This window comes from Bufo gargarizans, unplaced genomic scaffold, assembly GCF_014858855.1.
Source record: "Bufo gargarizans isolate SCDJY-AF-19 unplaced genomic scaffold, ASM1485885v1 original_scaffold_1579_pilon, whole genome shotgun sequence".
NCBI classification, from domain to species: domain Eukaryota; kingdom Metazoa; phylum Chordata; class Amphibia; order Anura; family Bufonidae; genus Bufo; species Bufo gargarizans.
Genome location: NW_025334421.1, coordinates 265,459 through 281,347, shown reverse-complemented (window position 1 = coordinate 281,347; position 15,889 = coordinate 265,459). Strand labels below are relative to the sequence as shown.

The following is a 15,889-nucleotide window of genomic DNA, read 5'->3' as shown; positions in this document are numbered from 1 at the left end:
GCTACGGAACTTAGTTGTAAGTAATACAGCTGGATTACACATTATTATTATATCTTAACAATGCCTACAGGTTAAATAAGAATTTACAACAGTGAGAGGGGTCGGCGCAATAGAATACAGGGACTGCACCCGTCCCCACTGTCATTCCTACTCCAGAAGCCGGCCCCCAGCCCTTCCTCCCTCTCAGTTGATACACCCGCCGACCACACTGTGCGGCATCGCGGCGGCCGTGTATCATTGTAAATTGCATCATTCACCCCATAAGGCTATTTTCACACTTGCGTTCAGAGCGGATCCGTCTGCATTATATTGTTAAAATATTTCTAAGTGTGAAAATAGCCTCAGACGGATCCGTCCAGACTTTCAATGTAAAGTCAATGGGGGACGGATCCGTTTGAAGATTGAGCCATAGTGTGTCATCTTCAAACGGATCCGTCCCCATTGACTTACATTGTAAGTCTGGACGGATCCGTTTGCCTCCGCACGGCCAGGCGGACACCCGAACGCTGCAAGCAGCGTTCAAGTGTCCGCCTGCTGAGCGGAGCAGAGGTTGAACGCTGCCAGACTGATGCATTCTGAGCGGATCCGCGTCCACGCAGAATGCATTAGTGCTGGACGGAAGCGTTCGGGGCCGCTTGTGAGCCCCTTCAAACGGAACTCACAAGTGGACACCCGAACGCAAGTGTGAAAGTAGCCTTAGACACACTGCTATCTTCCCCCACTTTTGGAGGGGAAAAAGTGCGTCTTATAGGGCGAAAAATATGGTACCTTTATGCATTCCTTCATGGAATTGCGTTAATTGTCCGTGGTAACGGAATAAATAACGCAATTCAGCATATACCCGCACTTCAAAACTTGTATTGCTACTAGGGAGAAGTGGGGACTCTGAATCTTTGCCCTAGGTGCCATAAAATATAGCTACATCTCTGTTTATGGTGTGGCAATAGATTTTTGTTCTGAAAAATAAAGAAAAACACAGTTTTTTAACAGTTTATTAAACAAAAAAAACATGATTTTTGGGATTTAATACTTTCTAACAAGAAAAAAAATCAATGCACATGATCATAAGATACATTTTTTTTTTCTAAATTACAACTAGTTATCCTAAGATGAATCTCAGAATAGTACAGGTGACATTACTTGTTTTATGGGTTCTGATCGTTCTGGTCACATTTCAACATAACTTTCACACCTTCTCCTCTCATTGTAGTTTCAAACGCTTCTAGTGCCTTTTCTAAGGGAAAGCGATGTGTAACCAAAGGAGCCACATTTACTCTTTTGGATGCCAGCATAGAAATAGCCATTGGCCACCTGCAAAAATAAACAACCAAAGTGTACAGTCTCATAGAAAAAACAAACCATATCCTTCTAACTAATGTATAGTACACTGTTGTACAAGAACTTACGTATTGCAGTATCTGAAAATACCCCTGATGTCAACCTCTCGCACAGCGGCATTCACAATAGGCACATTGACCATTGCTGGTCCCAAACCAACAAGTATTAAAGTCCCACCAGAGCGTGTTGCCTGTGGAAAAGCAGACAATGAAACAAATTACATAAACAAAATAGGAAAACCAATCATCGCTGAAAAGAGGGGACGCTATGCAACCTTATAATTTTGGGATCAGCATGATATTTTACAACATTAATTTTTGAGAAATTTCAGTACTTTCTAGTTTTCAGTGCAATCTTCTCATTTCAGTAGTTTTATAAGGCATAACATCATACTTGAACCCAAAATATAGATCTGGATCAGTAATGGAAGAATGACTTCTGTAACAAAGAATCCTTAGCTTGTTGCCAGAATACACTATCATCAGTTTTCCGCATGAGTGTCTTCAGTGGTAGACTGAGAACTTAAAGTGGCCCTAAAAAAACTAAAAGTGGCCCCAATGTTGTAGGTGGTTCCAAATTGAAGTGGGGCAACAGAAGTAGATGATGCCAATAAAAGTTGGCAGGGTGAGCAATACCATAGTGCAGCACAAAATACCTCCCCAGAAGCTTGTCAATCTGTGGTAGCCATCAATAGCTGCTATGTTCTAATTGTCTCTAATTTTCATGAACATGATTATGGAGGCTGCCATCTTGCCTTAGCTCTTCTTAACAGCATTTAGAAATCATTAAGAAAATTGTTTTACGGCAGCTCCCTGGGCCATGGACACAATGGTCAGGAGAGGACCTCATTGTCTTCTATGGGAGAGTTTTATAGGCATGTTCTGTGACCTGTGCAAGGTTCATTGTAGAAGGAAAGACTAGACAAGCTTTGACGATCACCTATTGTGAACAGAGGACCCTATCTTTTCTATACACAGGTGATATCTCCTCATCATTACACTTAGGATTAGAATGAGTTAACTGCAGTAAAGTTATTTGTATAAACCAAGAAGTGGCACCAATTATTAGACATAGTGACCAGTGTAGAAACTGCAAGATTCTTTTTTTAAGTATATGAAATACTGAGAAAAACTAAAAACATCAAAAATTCTTTAAAAATATGTTAAACATAAAAAAGTGATTTAATAGGGTGTTTTCTGATGACACTTTCCCTTTAAGTACATTTGCTTAGCCAAAGGTGAACTGATGTTCCAGTTAGAGGTGAACCTAGGCTTTTTTTGTTTGCAGGCTGCTGATAGCTCTCTTAAAAATAAACTGTTATCTTTAACCACTGCCCATAATGTAAGTATACTGTTTAATATAATCCAGGGAACAAATGAGATAGGAAACAATCAGTGTACCAGTAGATATACAATATTTATAAAATAGCGGCTCACCCTCTGATTACGCTGGATAAGGTGTTCTATCTATAGGACTTCACCGCGTCACAATGTAATAAGTTGAATAATTAATATAATGATAGGCAAACCATCTGTATTAATTCAGAGACCTATATATTCTTAAGTTATTTATTAAATATTCCTCTAAACAAAGCAAAATTAAAATATCCCTGAAATATACCTCTCCAATTACATACACTCTAAAATCATTTGAAACCGGGTCCACAAATAAAATTATCCATGAATATCCAATATAGGTGTATATATAAACGCTGCTATTATATATACTTTTCACATGCACAGTATCGTAATTGTATATAGGTGTTGTTGTTAATTATTGTGCAGCATATATTTCCATACATAATATAGCTATTGGATATATATGGTATGGGATATCCATAGTTGTTTCCTGTATATTATCCCACAGTGTATAATTCTACCATAAATCTGTATTTCCTACTTCCAGAGTCCGCTGGTTAGATTCAGATCGTCCGTATTTATGACTATATTATTTATACACTTGTGATTTCATATAGTCCGCATTTATAAATGTGCATAAACATGTATTTCTGTTCAGTGATGGGAGTTTGACCACGCCTAATACCACTTATGTTTCCACAATTCGCCTTTTAATTATTCACATCCCTCCATTAATAACATATTCTTTGTTTGCAAAGTTCATGTACTCACTGTTGGTGGATAGTGGTATACCAACCGTGGCGCCCCATGTGATGTTACTGCCGCTTACCTCCACCTCTCTCAGTTACATGTGGGCAGTCCCGCTGTCTGAATCAGGATGTGTCAGGTGGTAGCGCGGCCTAGTGTCGGTGTCCCACGTGGTACAAGGGATCGCGATCAGGCTGCGCAAAGGCTTTCAAAGTTCATATGGTTCTAGATGGGTAATCCGTGGAAAGCTCCACTTTGGTTTTGTTTTTCAAAAGATGTCCTGTTAAACCATTAAACCAAATGCATTTCGGAGTCTCTCCAACTCCTTCTTTAGTGGCCATATTAATCCAGGAGATCCTGCCCATTTATATACCCATGGTTTCAATTCCATATAAAACCCAAAAAGAACTCACATTTGTGTCATTATTACACCTCATTTTCTTCTTGTATTTATAACTCAATATATATCTTATTCATTTTAGAGTATCACAGTCTCCCATAATATTGTCTTCTGCCCATCTATTATCTTCATTTTTATTTCAATTCATCCAAAAAAAGCATTGCGATTTTGGTGCATTTTCGATGCGTTTTTTTTCGGGAATAGTTGCCTCCCATTGCGTTTTAGTATGGGTATATAATATTAAACCTTTCAATAGTCATAACATGTAAGATACATAATTTTATTTTTTATTATTTGGTGTCATTTTTAATAAAATAAAGGGATATTTCTATACAAGTCCTTATGTAAATACTTGATTTTTGTCTATATCTTCAATATATATATATATATATATATATATATATATATATATATATATATATATATTCCTGATCAAAAGTTTAAGACCACTTGAAAAATGGCAAAAAATCATATTTAGCATGGCTGGATCTTAACAAGGTTCCAAGTAGAGCTTCGACATGCAACAAGAAGAAATGTGAGTGAGACAAAAAAAAATTTGAGCATTAAATTTTTTGAAAACAACAAATAAACTGAAACAGGCTGTTTTTCAGCTGATCAAAAGTTTAGGACCACATGCCTTTAAAAGGCCAAATCTGTGCAAAGATGTAGATTCATTGTCATTTTCTGTCAGGTAGTCACACGTTGCAATGGCAAAGGCAAAAAAACTCCCTTTTTGAACGTGGTCGGGTTGAACTGCATAAGCAGCGTCTCTCACAGCGCGCCATCACTGCTGAGGTGGGCATTTCTTAAATGATCCTGAGGGTTATGGAACAAAAAAGTCAAGTGGAAGACCCAAAGAAATGTCATCAGCACTGAGCCGGAGGATCCAATTGGCTGTCCATCAAGACACTGGACGATCCTCGACCCAAATTAAGGCCCTTACTGGTGCTGACTGCAGCCCCATAACCATCAGACGGCATCTCAGACTGAAGGGCTTCAAAAACAAAAAAAGTCTTCAAAGACCTTGTCTCCTTAAATGCCACAGAACTGCTCGTTTGGACTTTGCAAGAGAGCACCAAACATGGGACATTCAAAAGGTGCAAAGAAAGTTTTATTCTCCGATGAGAAAAAATTTAACCTTGATGGTCCTGATGGTTTCCAACGTTACTGGCATGACAAGCAGATCCCACCTGAGATGTTTTCTATGCGCCACAGTGGAGGGGGCACCATAATGGTCTGGGGTGCTTTTTCCTTCAGTGGAAAAATGGAGCTTCAGGAAGTGAAGGGGCGTCAAACGGCCGCTGGCTATGTCCAGATGTTGCAGAGAGCATTCCTCATGACTGAGGGCCCTCGTCTGTGTGGTAACGACTGGGTTTTTTAACAGGACAACGCTACAGTACACAATGCCCACAGGACAAGGGACTTCTTCCAGGAGAATAACATCACTCTTTTGGCCCATCCTGCGTGTTTCCCTAATCTAAATCCAATTGAGAACCTTTGGGGATGGATGGCAAGGGAAGTTTACAAAAATGGACAACAGTTCCAGACAGTAGATGGCCTTCGTGCGGCAGTCTTCACCACGTGGAGAAATGTTCCCACTCACCTCATTGAAACGCTTGCATCAAGCATGCCGAAACGAATTTATTTTTGAAGTAATAAACAATAACGACGGAGCTACTCATTACTGAGTTGATGTTTGGAAGTTGGATTTCTGTTTTGGGGGGTTTATTATTTATATTTTTGGGAGGTGTGGTCCTAAACTTTTGATCAGCTGAAAAACAGCCTGTTTCAGTTTATTCGTTGTTTTCATTAAATTGAATGCTCAAAAAATGTTTTGTCTCACTCCCATTTCTTCTTGTTGCATGTTGAAGCTCTACTTGGAACCTTGTTAAGATCCAGCCATGCTAAATATGATTTTCTGCCATTTTTCAAGTGGTCTTAAATTTTTCATCAGGACTGTATGACACCATTCATACTGAATTATTTTCTCATCTGTTTATCTTTCTTTTTTATTTTACACTTTTCTCTTTTTTGTTCTATGTTTCTATATTTGATTTACGAGCTTTTTCTTGCAGCAACAATCAAAATATCCAGACCTTTTACATATCCAGACGTCTGGGGTGTGGGCCTCCCTCCAAGGGGAGATCGGAGTGCTGGTAAAACAGCCTGACTCTGATTTCCTGTCAGCGAAGGGCACCCACCCCAATTCTACAGGAAACCGAAAAGCTCCTGCCGTGACATCCTAATGAAGTGATTTCCCCTCATCCAGTGTAACTTCCTCGAAGGTAGCAAACTTTAAACCTTTTGGATCATGATTGTAGAATTGTTTGAAGTGTTTAGATAAGGAATGTTTTCATATCCATTCCTTATATTTACTATGTGCTCAGATATTCTTTTTTTCAACAGCCTTTTTGTCCTCCATAAAATCATACATTGTTTCTTGCAGGGGCATTCAATAATATACAGGTGAAACTCGAAAAATTAGAATATCGTGCAAAAGTCCATTTATTTCAGTCATGCAAATTAAAAGGAATTGCATTAATGCAGCTTAAAATTACGATTTTGTGAAAAGGTTTAATATTCTAGGCTCAAAGTGTCACACTCTAGTCAGCTAAATAATTCCATATCCCCTTAGCAAAGGGTACCTCAAAATTGTGACTTTGGGGTTTCATAAGCTGTAAGCTATATAATCCAAATTATAACAAATAAAGGCTTGAAATGTCTCGCTTTGCATGTAATAAGTCTATCTCATATGTTAGTTTCACCTTTTAAGTTAGATTACTGAAATAAATGAACTTTGCACAATATTCTCATTTTTCGAGTTTCGCCTGTATATCCTTTGTCATAAGAAAAAGAGTTCTGTGTAGAACTGACCTTAAGTGTTCTCCTTTTTTTGTTTTCTTTAATGGACAGAACGATTTTTTCAGGCCTAAATTTGGGTCCTCCGTGTAAGTTATCTTGGGGGTATTGTTTATCCACAGACCAATGACCTTATCCTTCAAAATATAATGGCAATGTAATTTTATACTATATTCTATTTTTTTGTAATATGTATTGAAAGGTAAAATGATCCTTATGTCATCATCCTTTACTTCCTTTTCTATATCAGCCGTATCATTTTCAAAAAGCATCTGTTTGTCCATATTTCTCACCCTAGTGAGAGATGCATCAATGGGTATTCTTTTGTTATAAACTGTTCTCTTAATTCCTCTACCTCCTCTTCGAATTACTAACTGTCCGTACAGTTCCGCTTTATCCTCTGGAACTGTCCCATCGGTATATTCAAGAGACATCTAGGTAGATGCTAGCTTGAATTTAACCGTTTTTTGTCACAGGTTTATGGTAATTACTACATATTAATTTGCAATTCTTTACTATAATCTTCAGATCCAAAAATTCAATCTGATGTTTATTGGTATTTGCCTAAAAATTTTGATTATTTGAATTATTTATTTCTTCCCCAAAACTTTGGAGATCTATCTCAGATTTTTGCCATATAAAAATAATGTCATCGATGTATCTCCGCCAGTCTACCAGGCCTGCCCCTAGCTTAGGCACAATGTACTGTTGTTCCCACTGTGCCATAAATAGATTTGGATAGCTTGGGGCAAACCTGGTGCCCATGGTGGTCCCCCTTGTCTGTAAAAATATGCTGTATCAAAATAAAAATAGTTATGTGTTAAATTATATCGTACAGGGGGTATACTGCTATAAAGCTCGAAGTCGACCACTCATCTCTAACTGGGTTTTTTAATGGCAGTTATCCCTTGATTATGATCTATTATAGTCTATAATGAATTGACGTATAATGTACCCGTAATCCAATAGGGATTCATATTTTAAATTCTCTATGATCTTTATAGTATATTTTATATATGCAAAAGTGTTTTTTCATCTGCATCTGATTGGCGGGGGTCCGACACCCGGGACAACTGCCAATCACCCAGGCCATTGATACTAGTCGTGACGTTACTGGGCCTGTGGTAAACAGCGAGAAGGCCGCGTCACTACTGCCAGCGCCGCTACCTTCTCAAACAGCTGTTCGGCAAGGGTCCCGGGTGTCGTACCCCCGCCGATCAGATGCTGATGATCTATCCAGAGGATAGATCATCAGTTTAAAAAAACTGCAGAACCCCTTTAAAGTTTGCTGCCTTTGAGAAGGTTACAAAACACTGAAGGGGGGGAGGAACACATCGTTAGGATGTCACAGAAGGATTCAAGAAGAATTTTTGATTTTGACACACTTTTACCTTGGGGGGTTGAACGCAGAATTAGAGCTTTTCGGTTTCCTGTAGAATTGGGGCGGGGGGGCGGAGCTAGCCGCGAGCCGAGATGGAAGCTTGATCTCAGAGCTCCACACAGACGCTGCTGCAGCTTCGGTTTAACGGGTGACAGAAGCCCCTAAGATGGTGAAAACTAACAAAGAAAGGAGCGATACAATACAGGGCACTCAAAAATCGTGCCAAACGCAATCAGAAATGGATCGTTTTCTCAAAAGACGGAGTTTCTCGCCAGCCCACAGATCCAAGATGGCGCCGGAGGGAGCCAGAGCCGCCGCGCCACCAGAAGACTCCGATGGTGAAAGTTCCTGCGCCATGTCAGAAGGTACAGAGCCTGCAGATCTACCCCTGTCCAGAGCCTTCTTTAAGAAGACGCTTTATAAGGCGCTCCAACCCCTGCACAGAGACATATCTGATATCAAGACGGAGGTTAAGCAGATTGGGGGACGTGTTGTATCTTTGGAGGAGACGCAGGCGGCCATAATTCATCACAGAGAGGCTGTTAAAAAGGCCATACAGGGCCATAATGCGTTACTTACCTCAACGATCCTGCACCTGGAAGACCAGGAAAATAGAAGTAGGCGGAAGAATGTCCGCATAAGAGGAGTACCGGAGGATGTCCCTCCTGGAGAAATCACAGCAGCGGTCACCGCCATATTTGCCTCACTTGTTGGGGAAGACAGGGCTGCGCAGATAATAATTGAGAGGGCCCACAGAGCCCTAAGGCCTAAGCCACAGGAGAACGGCCCACCCAGAGATATTATATGCGGATTGCTAAATTTTCTGGGCACTGCCTCCATATTAAGAGCTGCAAGAGAAGCCAAGAATATTTAATATAATGGAGCGCGCATCCAATTTTTTCAGGACCTAGCATCTAGTACCTTGGCTAAACGCAGAGCGCTAAAGCCAGTTACAGAAGCTCTTAGAGCCCACAAGTTGCCAGTGAGATGGCTATTTCCATTTGGTCTTGCGACCTTTAAAGAGGGCCGACAGATCATTATCAGAACACCGCAAGACTTAACTGATGCTTGGGATAAGCTAGGTATAGCTCCTGTGGAAGTTCAACCATGGATGCCAGTACCAGAAGATCTGGGCTTACCTGACCTGCCAGAGATTCCTACATGGCAGGTGGTAAAAAAGCCGAAATCACCAAAGAACAGGAAGATTACATGAAATTTCATGGGAACTGTATATCTCCATTTTTGCTCCTTTTCTCACAGCAGTTCTTTGTAGGAGCACTCTAACACCATCATAGAGGGTGCTTGTAAGTTGGAAGTTGTTAGATGATATGTAATATCAACACCAGAGGGCATGAGTTTAAGCTGTACTGCTGATATTATGTTACCTCTACATAGTAGAGAAATATTTAGTGCCTCCTCTGAGTGAAAGATTATAGTGCAGTTATTAATGCCTTTACACCACTTTGGGATCATATATTGTCATATTTTGTTGCTTAGACCAGTGTTTCCCATCCAGCGTGCCTCGAGCTGTTGCAAAACTACAACTCCCAGCATGCCCGCACAGCCTTTGGCTGTGCGGGCATGCTGGGAGTTGTAGTTTTGCAACAGCTGGAGGCACACTGGTTGGGAAACACTGGCTTAGACAACATTATAGGTTTTCCACCCGTTACACAATAAGGTGTTAATCATTCTGTTTATGATAGGGCAGTTAGTCTTGATGTCAAAGGCTTTCCTCCCTTCCAAGCAGAGTTGGGGTGTTGCGCCAGACCTGGCCTACCCTTCTCACCCATTTGGTGGGGGTGGCGGGTTGGGGCCGGGTGGAACGCCGTCAACTCCTTTACTGCTTATATCAAAGTCAGTTGACAAGTGTTTGTTCACAACTATGATTCACTGTACAATGTGTTTTCCCCCAGTTCTTTACCTGTTTAAGGCTCTTGAAAGCTCAATACTCACGTCTTCATTAAGGTATGGCTAACTTAAACATATTGTCACATAATGTGAACGGAATTAACATCCCTCAAAAAAGACGTCAGATATTTAACCTGCTCTTAAACAAAAAAGCAGACATTGTCCTTTGGCAAGAAACCCACTTTCGTCATGATCATATTCCCACTCTGCCCACGACAAAGTACTCGCAGTGGTTCCATGCAACACACTCATCTGCTTCTAGAGGGGTATCCATCGCCATAAGCTCTTCTATTACATTTAAATTGATTAAATCCTTTATTGATCCAGGGGGACGCATGCTTATTATTCAAGGTACCATCTTTAATTTTAAAATTACAATAGCCAACATGTACTCTCCTAATACAGGTCAAATTCCCTGGTTGACTAAGGCCCTTAAGAAAATTAAGGAATTTTCAGAAGGTATGTTAGTAGTGGGGGGGGACTTTAATGTTTCACTGGACATCAATACACCAAAATCTCATAACATCACTAAGAAACAAATGGGGAAACTAATGATGTCACTAGCAGAATTGCGTCTGTTGGACGTTTGGAGGACCATTCATCCATCAGAAAAAGATTTCACATATTTTTCCCATGTTCATAATTCATACAGTAGGATAGATTATCTTTTCTTGCCTGATGCATATTTAACATGTGTGAAAAGTGTGGAAATAGGGAATATAGTGATTTCAGATCATGCACCCGTAGCAATGTCGCTTTCTCTCCAATGTCTCCCACATAGAGCATGGTCATGGAGGTTGAACACCACACTTTTAGAGTCAAAATCTCATGTGGACACTTTGGCAGATAAATTAGACAACTACTTTAAAACCAATGCCACCCCGGAGATCTCTCCCCCAATGTTATGGGAGGCCCATAAGGCGTTTATAAGGGGGGAATTGATAGGACTAGGTTCATATGTTAAGAAGAAATCTACAAAGGAATTGATGTCCCTACTTTCCCAGATTCAAACACAGGAGAAATTACATAAACTAACACACTCTGAATCCCATAAAGAGGCCTTGGTTACACTTAGACGTAAAGTTAAGGATCTTACTAATATTAAAGGTGCCAAATCACTGATGAATCTGAAAAGTAGAATATATGAACATGGAGACAAGGGAAATAAGATGATGTCTTACTTAATCAAAAAAAGAAGGGCAAAAACCTTTGTCCCCTCAATAAAGTCTAGTCCAACACTAAGGACGACCTCGACCCCTCTCATAGCTAAGGCCTTCCAGACATTTTACTCTAAACTTTACAACCTGCCAGCACCAGAGATACCTTCAGGGGCGGGTGACAAAACAAGGGCTTCTCTGATTGAGGAATTTCTTGCCTCGATTAGGGCACCCTCGTTATCAGAAGAGGAAAATGAAAGCCTCCTCAGACCCTTCTCCACAACAGAAGTAGAGAAAGTCCTCAATTCTATCCCCATAGGGAAGAGCCCTGGTCCAGACGGGCTCCCTATTATTTATTTTAAAAAATTTAAAAGGATTTTGCTCCCTCACTTTACAGAGCTTTGCAATTCGCTGCTGGGAGGGATGTCTCTGGCTCCCCAGGCCTTGAGGGCGCATATCACCATCCTACATAAAGAAGGGAAGGACCCGGAGGACTGTGGGAGCTACAGACCTATATCCCTTCTCAACTGCGACTTGAAATGGTGGTCCAAGTTGTTAGCGTCCAGAATTTCCCCCATGCTAAATAGACTCATAGACCCTGAACAAGTAGGGTTTGTGCCTGGGAGGGAGGGTAAACACAATATCTGGAGAGTGATCCACTTGATTCATAACGCCCATGTTAAGAAAACACCTTTGCTGCTGCTGGGAACTGATGCGGAGAAGGCATTCGACAGGGTTAGCTGGGATTTCATGAGAGCCTGTTTATTGAAATTTGGTTTTCCTCCTATATTTGTCTCAGCTATTTTTTCATTATATTCCTGTCCTATGGCACAGGTTTTGGTTAATGGTGCCCTGTCGGATGCCTTCCCCATCAGGAATGGTACTAGGCAAGGTTGCCCCCTCTCGCCCACCCTCTTTATTTTATGTTTGGAGATGTTCCTCCTTAAGATCCGACAGTCTGACAAAATTCAGGGTGTTTCTCTGGGTCAATACCAGCATAGAACTGCAGCCTTTGCAGATGACCTGTTAATTGTCATTTCTAACCCTGAAGAAGCCCTTCCCACAGTTATGTCCTTATTTGGCCAATATAGTTTAGTCTCTAATTTTAAAATTAACTTTTCCAAATCGGAAGCACTACAAGTTAATATCCCAAATAAGATTCTGGACTCTCTCCGACGCGCATCATTGTTCAAATGGCCAACAACAGCAATCAAATTTCTGGGGGTTAATATCCCGATAGATTTGAGTCTGCTATTTAAATTAAATTATACCCCGCTACTTACAAAAGCCAAATCCTTAATTTCTTCATTAAAGGTGCCGTACATGTCTTGGTTCGGTAGGAAAAACTTGTTGGCCACGTTTGTCCTACCCCAATTTTTGTATGTGTTCCAAGCCCTTCCGTTACATATACCTACCTCCTTTCTAACACAAATTAGAAGAACATTTACTTCATTTTTGTGGAAATCGAGACGGCCTAGATTGGCTTACTCGCTTCTTTCACAGAAGAAGCACAAAGGTGGCATATCGTTTCCAGATATGTCTTTTTATAATAAAGCTATCCACTTAGCTAGATGGGCACTTTTAGCAAATGAAAAACTACAAGCTCCCTTTCTAGACATAGAGAGGATTCTTTTAGGTACACATAGGCATGCCCTAATGTGGCTTCCAGAGGCCCCTCTTTCTCTCTGTCGAGAAATGTGCACGCTGACAAAGAGTATGCTGATCTGTTATCGTAACTCTAAGATTGCTTTAGTAAGAGGAAAGTTGATCTCCAAAATAGCTCCACTAGATGTCCTTCCTTATCTGGTAGATAAAATGGGAGGAGATGACAAGAGCTGGTGGCATTCATGGGGAGATGTGAGGATAGGTGAAGTTATAGAAAACAATCGCTTTTTGTCATTAGAGGAAGCATATCACAAATTGGACAGAGGGCCTCCTGCCCTAATACATAGCTGGGACTTCAAAAATATATGCAAGAAATATGTGAAAGGATCAGGTCACACGTTTTTGGAGCCCACCTGGCTCGAAAATTTCACGGCTCTACCCACTATTTTAAAAAAGTCACTTTCGGTTACATATAATAACCTTTTATCTGATCTTAGCATTCCCAACCCATATTATTTGCATCAATGGGAGAGAGACCTGGGCAAGATCCTTTCGGATACTGAATCCAATTATATTTTATCCCATGCACAGGGTTTTTCCTCTTGCGTTCGTTATCAAGAGAACTCATATAAAACCATTACCAGGTGGTACAGAACCCCTGAATATTTGCACTCTATAGGCCTTTCACCCACAGATCAGTGTTGGAGATGCCAGTCCGGGGTAGGATCTATGATCCATATTTGGTGGTCGTGTCCCAGAGTCAAACAATTTTGGAAAGACGTCGAACAGAACATAAATTCTATATGTGCAACAGATATAACGTTAACCCCTGAGCTGGTGCTTTTGTGGATCCCTATCCCCAACTTTAAGCCATCAAAAGCGGATCTAATTACGCATATGATCGCCACAGCTAAATTACTTATCCCAACAAAGTGGAGAGATTCCTCCCCGCCAGATTTGAAGATGTGGTTCAACAAAATGCACCAACTCCACAGAATGGAGGAGATGGTAGGATGGATTCATGGTAATAGGTCCAGATATTTAAAGACTTGGCTTCCCTGGAAACAGTCTCAGGTAGCTAGGGATGTGGAAGCTCTCGACGAGCTGGGGGTGGTATCCTCATAGGAGTAACTGTCCCATGAATAAGTTTAAGTTCTCATTGTGTGAATTCTGTCGAGCTCTTTCATGAGCCAGCCTAACTCATTATATAGTGGCAATATAGTGAGTGTTTAGCAACCTTATACATTATCCGTGACTTAACAGATAATAGAGTATTGACTAATTGTTACCAGAGAGCCTACCTGTTCGTTTACCCTTATATTATTTTGTTCCCTTTTTTCAATGTTATGTTTTTTCCTTATTCCCCTTCCTCTTCTTCCCGTAATTGTTAAACATGTGCATTGAAAATGTACTTGAACATGGATATATAATGTAGTGCATACTGTATTACAATGTGGAAATGTAATTTTATGTTCTTAAAAACTCTCAAATAATAAAAAGAGATTTGCAACAAAAAAAAGAATTGGGGCGGGTGCCCGTCGCTGATGCGAAATCGGAGCCAGGCTGTTTTACCAGCACCCCGATCTCCCTTTGGCAGGAGGCCCACACCCCAGACGTCTGGATATGTAAAAGCTCTGGATATTTTGATGAATATGTTGCTGCAAGAAAAATCCCGTAAATCAAATATAGAACAAAAAAGATAAGTGTAAAAGAAAAAAGAAAGATAAAACAGACACACACACACACACACACACACACACACTGAAGATATAGACAAAATCAAGTATTTGAAAAAGTACTTGTAGAGAAATATCCCTTTATTTTATTATTTGGTGTCATTTTTAATAATATTTTTTACGTATATTACATGTTATGACTATTGAAAAGGTAAAATATTATATACCCATATTAAAACGCAATGGCAACTAGAGGCAACTATTCCCCAAAAAATACATCGGAAACACGCCAAAACTGCAATGCGTTTTTTTAATGAATTTATATATAAATGAAGATAATAGATATATAGAAGACAATATTATGGGAGACTGTGATGCTCTAAAATGAATAAGATATATATTGAGTTATAAATACAAGAATGAAAATGAGGTGTACTAATGACACAAACGTCAGTCCGTTTTGGGTTTCATATGGAACTGAAACCACGGGTATATAAATGGGCAGGATCTCCTGGATTAATATGGCCACTAAAGAAGGAGTTGGAAAGACTCCGAAACGCGTTTGGTTTAATGGTTTAACCAGGAAATTGGTTGAAAAACAAAAACCATCTTAAAATATTGATTATCTTGCTAAGGAGTTGCGGAAGATCTTGGGGAAGATAAAACCAAAGTGGAGCTCTCCACGGATTACTTATCTACAACCATATGAACTTTGAAAGCCTTTGAACAGCCTGGACGCGATCCCATGTAGTGCGTAGGACGCTGACACTAAGCAGCGCTACCACGTGAGACATCCCGATTCAGACAGGCGGACTACCTGCATGTAACAGAGAGGTGGAGGGTAGCGGTAAGTGGCAGTAACATCACGTGGGACACCACGATCGGTATACCACTATTCACCAAAATGCGGAACACACATGGCCGGTATCCGTGTTTTGGGGATCCGCAATTTGCGTACGCAAAACAGTTGCGGACATGTGAATAGTCCCTAAATGTAATACAGCCCTTACTTGTGGGTGCGATGCTTGAGGCAACAACAAATATTTGCAATCATAAAAACCTCATAAAAAAGTAAATTTACCTTGCAATTAGCAAGCAGCCATTTTCCAGGAATATGGGTAAATAAAGATACAGACAATAAGGAAGTAAGGATTAGGCTACTAATGAGTGTCTACATGAGACATCAGACTACCCTGATTGACCGACAAGAAAGCAAATATAGATTGGTGGGCTTTGAGCCAATTGCTGCTCTTTACACCCAAGATTAGCAGGAGCCAAAAAGTCTGTATTTCTTGTACCCACCTGCATGGACAAACATATGAGCCAAGTAAACCTTTTTATAGAACATGTTTTGTATTGGTTTTATGTAAAAAGAAATAGAAGTGGGGCACTCACTAAAAGTATATGGATCTTTTATTACATAAATCACAGCAACACACAGTAAAATATCGGCAGTATAA

The 15,889-nt window shown here is 40.3% G+C and overlaps 1 protein-coding gene across 1 annotated transcript in view; it reads right to left on the bottom strand.

Moving 5' to 3' along the window:
- Positions 1–976: 976 nt before the first annotated feature.
- SORD (sorbitol dehydrogenase) overlaps positions 977–15,889 on the bottom strand; it is a 72,479-nt gene continuing 57,566 nt past the window's right edge. The window contains exons 9-10 of the mRNA XM_044274223.1: positions 1,407–1,528; positions 977–1,311 (exon numbers count right to left, since the gene is read on the bottom strand). Of these exons, the coding sequence (XP_044130158.1) occupies positions 1,146–1,311; positions 1,407–1,528 (288 nt within the window). The 3' untranslated portion in view covers positions 977–1,145. The remainder of the gene's footprint in view (positions 1,312–1,406; positions 1,529–15,889) is intronic.